This window comes from Zonotrichia albicollis, chromosome 5, assembly GCF_047830755.1.
Source record: "Zonotrichia albicollis isolate bZonAlb1 chromosome 5, bZonAlb1.hap1, whole genome shotgun sequence".
Lineage (NCBI taxonomy): Eukaryota > Metazoa > Chordata > Aves > Passeriformes > Passerellidae > Zonotrichia > Zonotrichia albicollis.
The window spans coordinates 40,111,835-40,127,597 of NC_133823.1; the positions used below are offsets into that span (position 1 = coordinate 40,111,835).

General features: G+C 36.0%; 1 protein-coding gene across 16 annotated transcripts in view; it reads right to left on the reverse strand.

The window, feature by feature from the left end:
• PCM1 (pericentriolar material 1) overlaps positions 1 to 15,763 on the reverse strand; it is a 40,728-nt gene that overhangs the window by 11,999 nt on the left and 12,966 nt on the right. For 8 of the 16 annotated variants that reach the window (XM_026791457.2, XM_074541430.1, XM_026791466.2 and 5 more), the window contains 18 exons: positions 14,675 to 14,873; positions 14,191 to 14,367; positions 13,297 to 13,454; positions 12,870 to 13,084; positions 11,174 to 11,325; positions 10,963 to 11,092; positions 10,158 to 10,292; positions 9,518 to 9,711; positions 8,180 to 8,377; positions 7,086 to 7,308; positions 6,821 to 6,966; positions 5,713 to 5,903; positions 4,359 to 4,542; positions 3,343 to 3,701; positions 2,662 to 2,820; positions 1,825 to 1,881; positions 493 to 665; positions 285 to 413 (listed from right to left, as the gene is read on the reverse strand). In XM_026791457.2, the coding sequence (XP_026647258.2) occupies positions 285 to 413; positions 493 to 665; positions 1,825 to 1,881; positions 2,662 to 2,820; positions 3,343 to 3,701; positions 4,359 to 4,542; positions 5,713 to 5,903; positions 6,821 to 6,966; positions 7,086 to 7,308; positions 8,180 to 8,377; positions 9,518 to 9,711; positions 10,158 to 10,292; positions 10,963 to 11,092; positions 11,174 to 11,325; positions 12,870 to 13,084; positions 13,297 to 13,454; positions 14,191 to 14,367; positions 14,675 to 14,873 (3,179 nt within the window). The remainder of the gene's footprint in view (positions 1 to 284; positions 414 to 492; positions 666 to 1,824; positions 1,882 to 2,661; positions 2,821 to 3,342; positions 3,702 to 4,358; positions 4,543 to 5,712; positions 5,904 to 6,820; positions 6,967 to 7,085; positions 7,309 to 8,179; positions 8,378 to 9,517; positions 9,712 to 10,157; positions 10,293 to 10,962; positions 11,093 to 11,173; positions 11,326 to 12,869; positions 13,085 to 13,296; positions 13,455 to 14,190; positions 14,368 to 14,674; positions 14,874 to 15,763) is intronic. The other 8 variants (XM_026791459.2, XM_074541435.1, XM_074541436.1 and 5 more) reach the window with 6 other exon arrangements.

Consider the following 15,763-nt stretch of genomic DNA (forward strand, 5'->3'; position numbering starts at 1 on the left):
CAGGAGAGGATTCTGGCTCTGAGTGTATCAGTTTCCCATTTTCATCCCTCTCCACATTTCATTCACTCCTGACACATCACTCATTTGCAGTGCCAAGAATCCTACCGTATTTTATCACTTTTGCATTGATTCTTTTGCCACTAGTTGTTTAGAAAAGTCTGTGTAAGTCAATACTAATTTTAACAAAATTTATTCCCTAGTGTATGTTTCACTAGACAAGCATATATGTGTGCAAACTGAAATACAGGAAAAGCTGCCAGTAGCTTCTGAATTTCAACACTTACATCATCTGTAGAAGCAAGACTTTCACTAGGAGTGAGTTCAGAATTTGATGCTACCCATGTTGAAGAATTCAGTGATTTTCCACACTTCCCTTTTTCATTTTTCTCACATAAATGTCTGGTCACGATATCCTGGAAAAGATAATCTGTGCTGTGAAAAGAGATCTAAGGTTTGCTTGATTCATAAACAAAATCAAAAATCTGTCCATACCTGTAAAGCATACAGAGCCCTTTGCCTCAGATAATCTGTATTTAGCAGCTGAAGCTCATGGAAAAGTTCAATAAGAAAGTGGGGACGAGACTCATTTTGAGAAATAAGAGTTGCCACTTCAGAATAAATTGTGTCTCGCAAAGCTTCAAACATAGAAAGATCACTACCAGTTTCTGTAGAAAAAAATAAAGGAACTTGTTAAGCCCTTGACAGGCATCCACTTAACAGGCTATCAGGTATGCAACTTATGAGTTTACAAATTATGTCTCAGTCATTGCAGATTCCCAATATAGCTGCTTTCATAAAGCTTATTAATTTCCTGAAGGGCAAACATTCTTGAATTATATTTTATGCAATCTTCAATATATAAAATATAGAGCAATTGTAAAAATAATTTTCTTTACACTTCTGAGCAATACCTTTTGAAAGTATTGTTTATAAAAGAGAATACTGCACACAGCACAATGATGCTTTCAGAATAAGTATTAAACACTGAAAATGGAGTTTCAAGAAAGATAGTGAACCGTCTCAGGTTTATATAGTACAGGCAGTCCACACTTCTGCAACACAAGCAGCATTAAGAAAGCTTTAGGCTGAACTCAAGAAAGCCACTCTTTGCCAACATAAATGCTACATTCTTATACATGTTTAGTATCACTCCCAAGTCCACAAAAAACCTCCTACCCTTAAACCCTATTACATATAAGACAATGTGCTGCCTAACAAATCTCCCATTCATTTGAAAATTAAGGATTATCCTTGCATCACAACAATCAAATTATTACATGCATTATTTGGGAAGTGCTGAATGGAAACATAGCTAAATTTGGAAAACTCAGTTTAACAGATGTGTAGTTGTTAGTATTCAAGTTAATGAAGTTATTAGCAATACAGCAAACATTACTGTGCAATTTGATTATTTGCAAATAGTTGACCAATTTTTTAAGCACAGGCAAGCTTTTTCAACCTTTGAAAAGTTACCACAAATTGCATCCCTCTCCCATTACTAATATGTAATAACAGCTTTTAAACATACTAAAAATGCCTACTGAAATAAATTTTTTGATGCAGTATCTACCTCCATATTTTCTATTTGTAACTGTTATTAATCAAGAACATGGTAACCACGCTCTCCACAACTGTAATTCAAAGCAGTTGGTAACACTGCACTTCATGCAAGGTTACTTCTCTTGTCTTGGTTATAGGGAAGGTGCTGCAATAGCACTAACCTTGAACATCTGCTAAACAGTGAGTTACAGGACCAAAGGTAAGAGAAGAAAAAAAAAAAAAAAGTAATAGCATATTGTTGAAGCTAAGCAGTGAATGCATTACCTGGCGCTTCAATGCATGCATTTCTGTTAGACTGCTGCAGAATTCTCCTAGCATGCGCTGTAGGAAAGTGGGGATAGACAGTGATAAACACAAAAATGTGCACCAGAAATAAAGACAGGGTCTATACAAAACAGCAGGAGGAAGACTGCTTAGTCATCCAAACCACATCAGAGCTGCTTATTGTGAGAATGAGAACTTGAGCAGTGAAGTTTATTACGTACACTAATAAACAGCTCTTAGTGTGGACATAGCTACACTGGCAAAGCTTTATATTGTGCTACAATGACTAAAATTTCTGCATCTCTTAAACAAAACAGAAATAATGGCAGAACCAAAAAAGGCACAGGAGCGAGAATTTTTATGATCTAGATACAAGAAAAGCAGTGCAGATGGCAAAAATGTAAGGGTTTATGTGATGTTAAAAGACTGAATTTGAATGGTATTTGATGGGGCTCATTTAAGCACAAATAGGAAGAAGACATGTATGCAGTATAGGATGTAGTTTAAACATTAAGCAAAGTTTTATCAGTTTAACAGTTACTTTCCATAAAATCACCAACAATAGGTGAGATTGGTTACATTTTTGCTTTTTGTATGGTAAAAAGTTTCTAAATTACTTTAATCAAGTATTTAATATACAGAAAATGCCCAAAAGCAATTAGTATCAAACTTTTTACACATTTACAGCATCCTTAGAAATTAAAATGCAAAATTCACACGCTAAATATATAGTCCTGTCTTCCTGCCAAAACACACTGCATTTAAATAACACACTAGCAACTAAGGTCCCTTACTCACATAAGTTAACAAAATAATTAAACATTTAGAAAAGAGTACCTGAAGACATTTCTGTAGATCTACTGTATTTAATTATTTTTTCCAATTGCTCCTGATTCCTTTTGCTGAACACCTTTGCATGAACCACATCATCAGAGTGTCTGCTTTTATTGTTCTTGCAGGGCTCACACACACTAGAAGCACTTGCACTTTCATAACCTAATGGGAGGAAATGAAAGGGAAGAAATAAAGAAACAGCTTACAAAATGTTTTATTACTTCAGAAAATTTGTTCAAGGGCACTCCTAAAGATGCAAAATACTAATGATGTTTCCTACACTAAAATCTTCCTCTGTATACTGAAGCCATACAGTAGTACTAAATCCTCAGCAACTCCAACAGTACTTCTATACTAACTAGTACTGTTCCTCTCTTCTCACAATTTTAACGAAGCTTTTTTTTTTCAGCAAATAATCCAGTTTGAAAAAGAAGAAAATGAAGAAGATTCTCCTTGTTATTTTAAATCTGCACGTATCTGCATCCATGATCCTCTCAACTGGTTATGTATTTTCTATTGACTGAAATCCTAAAAAACCGGATGCAGTTGTATTATAAAAAATTAAGTGATTCCAATAACTTATTGCCATTATTATACTATTTACTGAGAGTAAATTCTCATGAATGTAATGATTATAATCCAAGCCAAGTTTGCCACAGTATCCAAGATTACTTTACAACCTACCAGCATTTTTAATTCTGCCTTTTAGCTGAGAAGAACTCTTCCTCTTATTCTTTGATTTGGGCGTTTTATCTTTTGATGCCAGGCTTGCTTGTGCTGATGCTTTTCTAGATCTAAATGTCTTTGTCACAGTAGTTGGGTCTATTGGATCAGGCATGCTACTGAAACTCTCCAAAGACTCTTCATCAAACTCTCTTCTCCGGCTCATATCACACTGATTTTTATGACCAGAAGCAGTATTTTGTACTGAAACTCCAAAACCAGCATTCAGCTGAGACTGATCATCTTTCTTCATTTCTTGGCTATCATCAAGCCAAGCTGATATTTTCTCCATTTCCTCTTCAGGTTGTCTATGATTCCTTCTGTCAGAAAAGAAAGACCCACAGATCAATTTTAATATACCATAACCTGATCTCTCAGATACAAACATGATGTATTACCAGGCAAGCAGTTTAACTGTAATGCAAATTATCTGCCCTTGTTACTTAGACATCAAACGACTATTGAAAAATAAATAACTCCACAGAACCCTTCCAAATGGAGAATTGAACTTCCCATTTATCTATCACTGGTTTCAATACGAATATATTAATGCAGCTACTGCTGTGCTCAAATAGTACCACAGGTCAAAACATTTCTTAAAGCAACATTCAGTACAATCTACAGTAGCACAAAAAAAATTAGCATTCGCTGAAAGTACATCCTCTAGTTATTCAAACAACTCAGTTTCAAAACAATCCCACAGAAACAAAATCTTACTCCACCTACAGAAAGTGTTGGAAAACCACTCCAAGATTGCATTTGATTTTAAAATTTTCATGAAATGATACGTTAATTAAGATATAGAAAAGCAGAACACTACTGGAAAAAATGAAAAAAATTAAACTAGAAGTTACAAAAGTCAAGTTCATATAGTAATTCTATGACAATAAATTCCCTTAATGAATGATGAATTCCCCTAAGCCCCAGAAAAGGGAGGAGAAATTATTAAGGGAGACCTGCACTTTGACATTCAATACCTTTGTTTTTCTGCTCCATTAGAGGAACTGCTTTCAAAGGGTTTGGGGAATGCCATATACTCAGTTTTCCCAGAAGTATTTTGATCTAGAGGATGCTGCTGCTCCTGCTGCTCACTGCTCCGTGGAGAAACATTATGTGCAAAATCTCCAAAACCAGATGGAAACACCGGATTACAGTTAATACCTACAAAGTAAACAAGAGAGTCAAAAGATACTACCTCATTTACTTGTGCAGTAAAATTCAAATTTGAGACATACTATGTGGCAGCATGGAATTATGAGCAAATATACACTGGGGAAGTAAGCACGAATTGTTTTCATCGTGAAAGCACGGTAAACGGTAAAAAGCAGAATTTATCTTTAGTGCAGGTTTTGAACACTACTGGATACTACAATCCTATTATTTGAGATCAAGGTCCATCAAGAAACTCCAGGAGAAAGCTCCTGAAAGTGAAAGTAAAAATAACAACAGTTCCAAAAAAAGGCAGAATTCTGTCTGCCTGAAGACCTTATCAATCTTCAACCACCATCAAATGGACAAGAAAATTCCAATGGTTTGGGTACTTATAGAGCCAAAGAAGTCATAGATTCATACAACTTCAATTTTAACATCAGAATCTTTATGGAAGTGGCAAAGTGAATGTAACTGATTTTTTTTTTGGTAGGTTCCATGTAATTTTAAAAATGTTCTCAAACAGAAAACAGACTCTGCAACTTGAAAGTTCTAATCTAGGTCAATGCCTATTTCCTGGTTTCCTAATAAGACTGAAATAATATAAGACAGTTTTGTTTACTTTTGAGTTATACAGTAAAATACCTACACTCCTTTCCTCCAAATCCAACAGCAAAAGTAGATTAGAGAAAGAGATTAGGAATACTGTATCCAAATCAAGTTACTGTGTAATTCTGATGGGAACAAAAATGAGTTAACATGCTCCATTTACAAGCACTTATAACAAACATGAGTGCTTGAAGTTCTAAGAAAAACAGAAATAATTACCAACTGACACCTTCCAATTACATGGTTCACTCAGAACTTCATTTCAACTGTGAAATGATTGCTGAAGGTATGTAAAAAGCTTGAAACACTGCTTTTTGTATGTTGGACTTGAAACCTTACATGGAGTGAGTCTTTTCAAGTATAATTAACTTCATACTGAGAGAGTCTTGCTCTTCATACTGAAGTAAAAATATTTAATTATTCAGCAATAAACAGTAAACTTCTGCTTAAGACCATTTCAATATAAAGGAAAAGTAACTGAGTTTCATTAAGTTCACATTACAATTTCAATTAAATGAGAAAATGTCCATTTTTGAAATTCATGCTACTTCTCATACCTACAGTAATACTTACCTGGGGCAAAGGAGGAGAAATTAGTAAATCCTGGAACACTAAAGAAGTTCACAGGTTGAGGAGGGTAGTTGAATGGACAGAAAACAGGAGATGGAGGTGGTGGTGCACTACTGCCTCTCTCCTTTCTTGATGGTTTCTCTTGACACTGTTGTTCTTGCTGTTGCATAAGATCACTTAACATTTGTTTCAACCTTGAAAATAAGAAAAAATAGCAACTTGGGGAAAAAGAAGAATATTATGGGAAAACTGTAAATTTATACTCAAGTAATTTGAGCTTCCTATTATCTCACCTACACCATGTAATGTATGTAAAGAAGTATTCTATTTAGCTTATTAAAAAACCTCAAGACAAAAATTACTTACATTTAATCCTGAGTTGGTTTAAAATCAACTGCTCTGTACTAGTGGTCATGCATGTACAGTTTAAACCTCCTTGTAAGAACAAAAAAACCTGACAACATACTAAAGAAATGAGCAAGCTGAAAACTTCAACAGAAACAATCAAATATACAAAGTATTTACAGAACTGAGGTTAAAACTGATTTTAAAAACTGTGTAAGAGGACAGCAAATATATATCACTTACCAAATAAAAAACAGAGATGAAGAGCTTCAACTTTCATGCAATGAATTAAAATGACTATTACATCTTTTTTCAAAAAAGATAATCTGGATCATGGAATCTTACATTCCATCATCTGAATGGAATGAATGTAAGAAGCACAAACTGTAACTGAAAACACTAAGAAAGGACAAAAAGCTTTTTTGCTGTATATTACCATTAGAATCCAGAATCTTGCCAGGTAGTCTAGTGAAGACTACAGACACAAAAGCATATTAGAAAATAACTACTGCAACAGATTTTTGCCAACTTTTGGTTCTCTTCAATGAAGATTACTAGGAAAGTACTTTTAAAGGTACTAAAGAGGTCATGGGGGAAAAAGATGACAACCAGAAATGCTACACACAATTTCAAAAGCTCATTATCAACTTAGAAGTTCAAGAGTCTCATATTTAACCACTATCTGTAATCTTTTATTCACATAACCATGTTCCTGTTACTGAAGCATTTCAAATTCCACACTTGAACACTAATACAGTCAACAAACCTTTGGACATTATTCTGCTGCCAAGTCAGTTGAGTGTAACACTGGTTTAACTGATGCATAATAAGATGTATTTGTGAAGATGCAACATTATTGGGCATCATGCTGTAGGGGCCTGTGAGCAAAGTCTGCAGAAGGCAAGAGAGGGTCTGTGGAAAGAAAACATGTAACAGTGACCAATCACAAAAAACAGAAGTTAGTGCTAGAAGGAGTTAGAAGAGAATAAAAGGCAAATAAGAACAGCAAAATAACAGCTCTTCATATCTACCTGCTGATCCTGCATCAAAGTTTGACAGATGCTGACACTAAATTCATGCTGTTTCTTCAACTGATTGATCTGCTCTTGCCATCGCTCCTTCTCTTCCACATAGGAGAGCTCAGACATCCACCGAAAATTTTCCTGACGCCGCATATTTATGTTTTGCTGTTGCCTGGCCTTAGACACGGGACGGTAATTTCCATCTGCGGAAAGGGGACGGCAGTTTTTCCACCTGGGGTGGGAAAATTTTAAAAATGAGGACAAAATCCGATAATTCAAACAACTAATGATACTTCCATATTCACATTATGTTGAAGTTGTGCATCAAAAACTCACATGGCACAGGCCAGCTAATTACACATGCCATTTTGTCAATCCAAAATTATCCTGAACAAAAAACAGGAGCTCCCCACCTGACTACGACTGTCAAAAAAGGAATGGCTATCAATGTGCCTGTGTCTTGTTTTTAGTATTTTCCATTACTGCTAACATGTACTCAATGAAAACAGAAGCCACCAACATAATACATTGACAAGTCCAGCCTCTGATGAGCCCACTGTCTACTAAAATCATTTTGGTATCCAAACCAGAAGAAATAATACGTGCAGATATACACATTCTTTTTAACATGGTATTTTCACTTAATCACACAAATGTTATGAAGGAAGTCAATCAGGTAAACAAGAGTTAAAATTATTCACAATAATTAATATAGTTTCCACAACTACAGAAGCCAGCAATTTAGAAGGAAAAAATTTAGAGTTAGTTTAATTCTCTGAATTACTATTTTTGAAGAGACTGATCATAGCAAAATTTTCACACATGCAATTATCTTTTAAGCTGATTAAAAAAAAAATGGGAGCATCAGAAGCCACTACCACACAACTGGAGAGCTCAATGGCAGATTTTTAGTAAGACTGAAAACAAAAGAAATCACCAAGTCAGTTATATACATTGCAGCTGCAAAGACTCAGAGAAGAAACTGCCACTAATAAGAAAGAATTTTCCTTTGCTGTGAGGATGCCCTGTAGTTAATGCAATACTTCTTCCACCATCTTCCAAATACTCAGACAAGCATCAGATCAACAAATAAGGTTACTAACCTATCTTTGTTTCCTTTACCAAAATAGGCATTTTCTGGTATGTTGTTATTGGGATAAACAGAAAAACTGTCATTCAAACTCGATGCATCTTCTTCCTCTTCTTCTGCCTGACCAGCTCCATCAGAGAGATAACCGTCTTCATCTCCATTTTCTTCCTCTAGGGCACACTGGGTAGAACCTCCCCAGGTAGCCATTGTCCTAGGGAACATTGCAGGGTCAGGGAGAGAATGGGTGTTTGGAAAATGAGTATTTTTTTTTCAATTTTATGACAAATTATTAAAACAATCTGTCGACAATTTCAAGTCTATCTGCAATTAATCAAGTTGCACCAGAAAGAACTGAACTGTTCTGAAGATGAGCCAGTAGTGTGCCCACGTGGCCAAGAAGGCCATTGGCAACCTTGCCTCTATCAGGAATAGCGCAGCCAGCGAGGCCAGTGAGGCCATTCTTCCCCTGCAATGGGCACAGGTTAAGCCACACCTTGAGTGCTGTGTCCAGTTCTGAGTCCTGCAATTTAGGAAGGACTTTGAGATGCTGGACCATATCCAGAGAAGGGCAACAAGGCTGGTGGAGAGACTGGAACACAAGTGCTATGAGAGTGGCTGAGGGAGTTGGGGTTAAGCCTGGAGGAGTTTTAGGGGGGACCATATTGCTCTCTACAACTGCCTGAAAGGAAAGTGTAGCCAGATGGGGAGTCAGCCTTGTCTCCAAGGCAATCAGTGACAGGACATGAGGACAATCTTAAGCTGAGTCGGGGGGGTTTAGGCTGGACATCAGTGATTGACTGGGCATTGGAATGGGCTGTCCAGGGACATGGTGGAGTCCCTGGTGGCATTTAAGGAAAGACTGGATGTGGCACTCAGTGTCAGGGTCTCATCAGCAAGATGGTTTCAGGCCACAGGTTGGACTCAATCTTCAAGGTCTTTTCCAATCCAGTTGATTCTGTGATTCTCACCAATGCAAATTGCATTCTGCTTCTAAAACTTGGACAGATAAATTAAATTACTGCCTGTATTGGAAATGTATTACTTTACTATGCTACAAAATGGGTAAAGATGAAAAAAACCTACTCTGATCATTTGGCATTTTCCATGCAATTTTTTCTTCTTAGGTGTTTCTTATCCCCACTAGTAGCACAGAAGAGACTTAACATGCTGGGAAAACCCATAAAACTGGCAAGTTGCTAAATAAGTCACTTCAAAAGCCAAGAAATTAATTTCCTGCTCTGTTAAATCATCACATTCAGTCGTCAGATGAACACAGGAAACTGCCCCCAACACTGACATCCTACTGAACAATGGAAGCACCCACTGAATACAGAATAACTTGTGCTCTTACTTCTCAGTCCTGCTCTGCTGTGGAGTACACCGAGCTTCTGACCCTTCACTTTTAACAGATGCAGCAACAGTAGATATTGTTTCTGCAAGCTCTCTCCTTCTCTGATCTTCAGCCATTAAAGCTTCAAGTTGCTTTCTTCTCTGTCGCAATTCTTCTCTTAAAATCTCATGTCTTCTCATCTCAGACCATAACTGCTTGCAGTAAAATGGAAGAATTAGAATATAACGCTAGCATAATTTCAGGAAAGAATAAGTAATATCCAGATCAATATCAAAGACAATTTCAGGGGGCAAGGTGAAGAAAGACACAAAGATAAATCTGGTTTCAACAAATACTTTCATCATTTTCTCGAAAGATGATCTGTCTACAGTATGTAATATCAAATTTTCATGGTAAAAATTAAAAAATTAATTCAACTATCACATAAATATTTAGTAACAATTGCTATATTTGGGGGAGAATGTCTTGCCAGTTCAAGTCAGTATTTCCTTCTTTCCAGAAACAAAATAAGGGAGTTATACATGCTTTGTTCAAATAGCTACTACTCCACTCCCCAGGCCACCTACTTAAAATATGTCCAAGCAACCTGTAACTTATTTCTAAACCATTTCAAAGTCACTGCATATCAAGTATGGAATACCTCATTGCCCACTGGTAATGATTCATCACATTCAAATAAAGGCTTGCCAGCTGTGTTACACTCAGTCATGGCTGGAGTTGATGTTGCTTGTGAAGACTGTCTATTTGCTGGGCAGTTACCCAGGCCACCTGACAACTGAAAGGGAAAGCAAAATGGCAAAAGATATAAGAATATAAGAGCTTTCTAAAACTTAGCTGCAGTTAAAACCCAACACAGTTAAAGCTTTATGTGGCTAGAAAGTCAGTATCCCAGGAAAAGCATTTTTGAATCAAGGTTTAACATTTATTTCAAAAGTTACCAAGCAATCAACAAAACTGATGTATTATTATATAATGTTCAAGATGCACAGTATTGATAATTTACTGCTTACTTCACAGAAAGAAGTTAAGAGCATGAAAAACAATAAAGCCTGTAGAGTTAAGTTAAAATGCAATGAATTGTTGATCACGCATTCAAGACACAGCATCGCTCCAAAATACCAGCAAATGACTACTAAGAGAAGTAAAGAAGCCGTGACTGACCAGTATGGACAGACAAATTTCAGGCTAAAAATAAGACAGAAGGTTCTGTATCTTTGAAGACACTGTCAAGGCTTTTGAAGATAAACCACAGTGAAATTAACCATTGAACAAGAACCATTAAAAAGAGAATGACATAAGCAGAAATCTAGAACATCTGCTTACAGTATACAAGCATTACCAATTTAAGTTTTTTTCCAATTTTCACAGAGAAAAAAGGGTGAGCAAGGTATTTTTTGTTTCTCTGCTCAACACCTTAAGATAGCAAAGAAATACATTCTACCTACTTGAAGGTCAGGACAAGCTTCCTGTAACACTTGAATTTTTTCCTGGATTTCAAACAGTTTTCTTCTTTCTTCTTGTAGCTGCTTAAGCTCCCGTTGCTGCTGCTGAAGTTTAGCTTCATAGAACTTCTCTCTGTGTAAATAAATTACCCATGTGTTACTCAGCAAGAAGTTGCCTAAAGCACAGCTCTCCCATCCTCTGACAAAGGCTTACCTTGCTTCCTCGCTCATTCGCACATCTTTTTTTAACTTGTTGGAACTTGCTCGGACATTGTTTGGCTGCTGCTTTGCCTCTTCCCCCTCACCCAACAAGTCACCAATATTAGATGCATTTGCAATTGCTCCTTGAGGTTCTGGATCATCACACTAAAAGGATGTCAGAAAGGCAGTTAGACTATTTTCAAGTTGATAAAAAAAAATGTAACGTATCTAGTTTGTCAAGTTTGTCTGGTTTGATTTTTTCAAAACTAATCAGTCTGAAGAGCTTTATCTTCAGCACAAACCAGGAACTGAGAAGTCATTATCACCATGGCATCATGACTTGAAGATATATTGAGTTAATGAGAGAATTTAAAGTTATTTAACTCAACCTGAACTACTGAAACTTCCACTCTAAATGTAAATAATTTGTCTCATTCTTGAAGCATGAAACTCTTGCCTGTGATTCAGTGGACAGAAACATACAAGCATATGAAGAAAGAATAAGGAGGAACAGAAGGAGACTGAGGTGAACAACATTGTCTATTTACCACAATCAATGAACTTAAATATTATTATTAACAATAACTACCCTTGAAAACTAAATCTGAAATACTTTGGAGAAAGTCATACTGGTTTTCTATTCTGCTTTTATTTTTTTCATAATTTCTGTATTTTCAGTTCTCAAACTGAAAATATGAAAGCTGTACCCACTGCTGCTTTGGTTTTCCAACATAATCATTCTCCATAAAGACACCGCTGAACAGGAGAGACCACTGGTGACCAAGAATGGCACAGCTCACAGGCCTACTGTATCTTTGAGATTACATACACAGAACAAGCCTTGCAAATATGATTGAAGATATGCCATTAATTAGGCTACTTATCAAGGAAGCTGCTGAATCATCTCTAATTCTGATTCATACCACTGCACAGTTAGCATCTCTATAGTGATGATAAAAAACAACACTGATCTAGATGCTGAGAAATAATACAGGAGTATGATACTAAAATAACAATATTGTGTTTATACTGTTGCTATTGTCAAACACAGGTTCCAACTGAGCTTGATTTTAAGCCTTTTCATTTCTGATACACCTCTATGTATTCAGTATGCAGACATTACAGCAGATGGTGATCAAATGTGTGCGTTCTGAAGGGACATTAGATCCATGACATTGTGCTGCTAACATCACTAGATAAGCATGAGATATTCTAAATTAACAACACTCCCAACTTATAGCTGGCCCTCAAAATTCTTAAAATAAATAAAACCACTGCCTCCAAACCAAAATACTGCAAGTCAAATATATTGCAACATCCAAAGATTTTAATGAAAAATGTTCCTCCATTGATTGAACAATGTCATAAAATCTAGGGCTCAAAAACCTAAACGTGTTGAATGCTCTGTATAATCTTAAAAATGTCTAATATTTAAAAAAATAATATTGATCTACTTCTTGGTTTGTATTTCGTAATCCAGTGCTAAAGACCACTGTTTCTTAGGCTGGCATCCTCCAAGAAAATCCCTGAATTGAATCTCAGAAGCGGCACCTTTGAAATCAGAAAAATCCAACTGTATCTCTTTTTCCCTAGACTACAAATAAGCATTTTAAATGTTCCATTAAGCAATTTTCCCCTATCAGAAGGTACAGATAACATGAAACAATGAATGCTAAATTTTTGTGCACAAGTTTATATTTATACCATACCTGCACCATAGCAGCAAGGTTTTGTAACTCTCTAAGCTTCTGTTTTGCAACTATAAGTCTATTGATCTTCTGCTCAAACTCGGCATCTCCAGCCACATCACCCAGGCTGCTTCTGTGACTAGACATGGAATCTTCACTAACTCGATCTTCTTCCACTTCATCATCTTCACCTTGGGGTGGATCGAGGTGTTTGGCATTCTCCCTATTATGACAGTCTGGAATAGCGAGAGGAGGAAACACAACAATACCAAAGACACATTACTGAACTTCTGAAGTCCACTGTAATTACTGGATATTAGAAAAATATTAGCTTAATGATAAGGCTCTTGAATACTCTGCTCATTAAACAAGGGTCTCCCAAATGCTGTGCAGATATCAGAGTTATTTGCACTAAGAAGTAAAATTATTGCAAGATTTTAGAACATACCTAAAGCAGAAGACATTTTTAGAGTCCTTATATTAGCAGCAGATCTGTTGTTTATTTCACAGTCTGTATTAAGATGTCTTCCATCTCTGTTATTAGTTCCACACTGTACATTTGAGTTGCTATTTATTTCACTCCAACTACTGATTCCTGGAGGGTTTCTAGGGTGAAATCAATTACTCATGTTAACCTTTTAAAAACTGGTATGGATACAATTTTCCTTCAGTCTTTTTCTACCTTTTTTATAAATAGGTGTTCTGACCACTCCTCCTAAAAAAACCCAACAAAACCCCCAAATGAACAAACAAACTCCAACCCCATATAAAATCCATCCAGACACTGGGAGGTTTTCCATATTCATCTCTCCAACAGATTACTTTTTTTAAAAACAATCAAAGCAGCTTTAAATTATCCCCTGCTATATCTGCAACAATACATTAGGCCTTACAGGTGTATGTCTACATTATAAAAGCTTTATATGATGCATAGCTGAGTGACTGTTCATTTCTACCAGGTGAAGATCCTCAATGCACACAGGAGCCAGACTATAGCTGTAAACTGAAGGGTTTTTTCTTCCAATTCTCTAGTCTAAGACTGTCATCTTATAGTGAAATTCCATACACATAATTCAGTACTTAAACCCAAAGGAATTTCAGACTTTTTAAGTCTTATAGTGATTTTCTAAATATTCATGCTAATCTAAATAAATAAGACACCAAGGATTAGATAATTATTAAACATCTGTGTAACAGTTACCTCAAGTTAAAAAAATCTGTACTTTTGTTACCGTAAAAAGCACAGATTTAAGTTACTTCTGTTGACTCAAATAAAGCATTGCAGGTTTCCTGAAGTAACAACTCAGCTACAAAGACCTTGGATAACAAAAAGTACAACAACCTAATATTTGTAACAGGCTGTGGATGCTCATGTTCAGAATCGCTTTCTGATTCTTCTGTTTCTTCCTCCTCCTTAGTGTTTTCATTCACAGCATCTGTCATCATATCAGATGTCTGCTCATAGTAGTGAACTAACTCACGTAGCTCATTCAGTCTCTTACGAACCTCATTTAGCTTCCTGAGGAGGAAAAAAAAAGAGTATTTAATCTGTTTTGCTGTATTATGCTAATCAATGTAGACTTAATACATATACTCTAAAGTTCTTAGAAGTTACTGTCAGTTTTCAAGAACTCTACACTTTAAGCTCTGAATTCAGGTAACTGTATTAGATTGTTAAGTAATCTGTAATACTAAATTAGGTAGATCAAAAAATGGAAAAAATGGAAAGAGTTACTCAAAACTTATTAAAACTTACACAAAACTTATTTAAAAAGTAATACTCCAAATTACTAAAGCAACACTGAAAAAAATGAAAGAACTTTTACTGAAGCTTTTCTGTTGGATTTAGATTTTCGTCCTCTTCACTCTCATTTTGAGAAACCAGGGAATCAGGAGGATAGGGAGCAGATGCCAGACTATTTGGTTCACCATTGACAACAGTTACTATGCCTACAGGACCAGAAGCAGCTGAAGTTGTACTTCTTTGATCAACACTCCTTTGAGGAGAACCTGAAGCAGGAAAAACTACAGAAAAGAAATAAAGCTTAGGTGAACAATTCGTAATAAGGAATCTGCTTAACTGAATTATATTAAAATAACAACAGAAAATATTATCAATAAACAAAACAGCTGTTAATAACTTCTTTCCTTAGCAAAACAAAAGTTTTTTTCCTAAGTTTCACTGCATGCAATGTCAATAGGCAGTGAGTAATAAGGTGTAAACAAGATTTCAGTTATTCCCTTTTAGCTTTATCAAATGTCAGAAGTAGAAACTTTCATGCTGTGAATCTGCCTATAGAGATTTTTCAAGGGTTTACTTAGGGCTACATTGCTTTTTTATAAAAAGTTAACATTTTAGAAATTTGATCAAAAGAAAAATCCTAGCAAATTTTTCTCTCCTCTGCTAAGTTCTTTTGTCCATTTGCTGTACAACAAACTGGATGTTTGCTTCTTCTGGCTACATGAAATCATATCCAAATATGTTCATCTTATATGCACTAAATACATACAGAAAAATTGGGCTACAGTAACATAACTATTATATCAGCACGTCCTTCTCCAAGCGCGCGCTTCAAGGCCTCATTTCTCAATGCTAACCAGAATATGCTGTGATCACCCCTCAGAGGTTTTCAGCCACAGGACAAATGTCACCAGTACAAATGCATTGTTAGAAACAGAGAGCGAGAGCAGCAAGTTGACAGGTCTGCGTGAACAAGCAGAGCAGAAAGTCATTAAAAGAAAAAGCCAAAGCTCTAATCCAGTCAGACAGGTAAGGCCCTCTAGAATGGCCTGTGATTGAAGCCCCTGCCACAAGAGCACATGAAAGCCTTTTGACAGAGAGGGAGCACAGCCATATTGCCATAAAGCTACTAACACATGAAGTGCTGGGTACACAAATGCAAACATATTGTGAT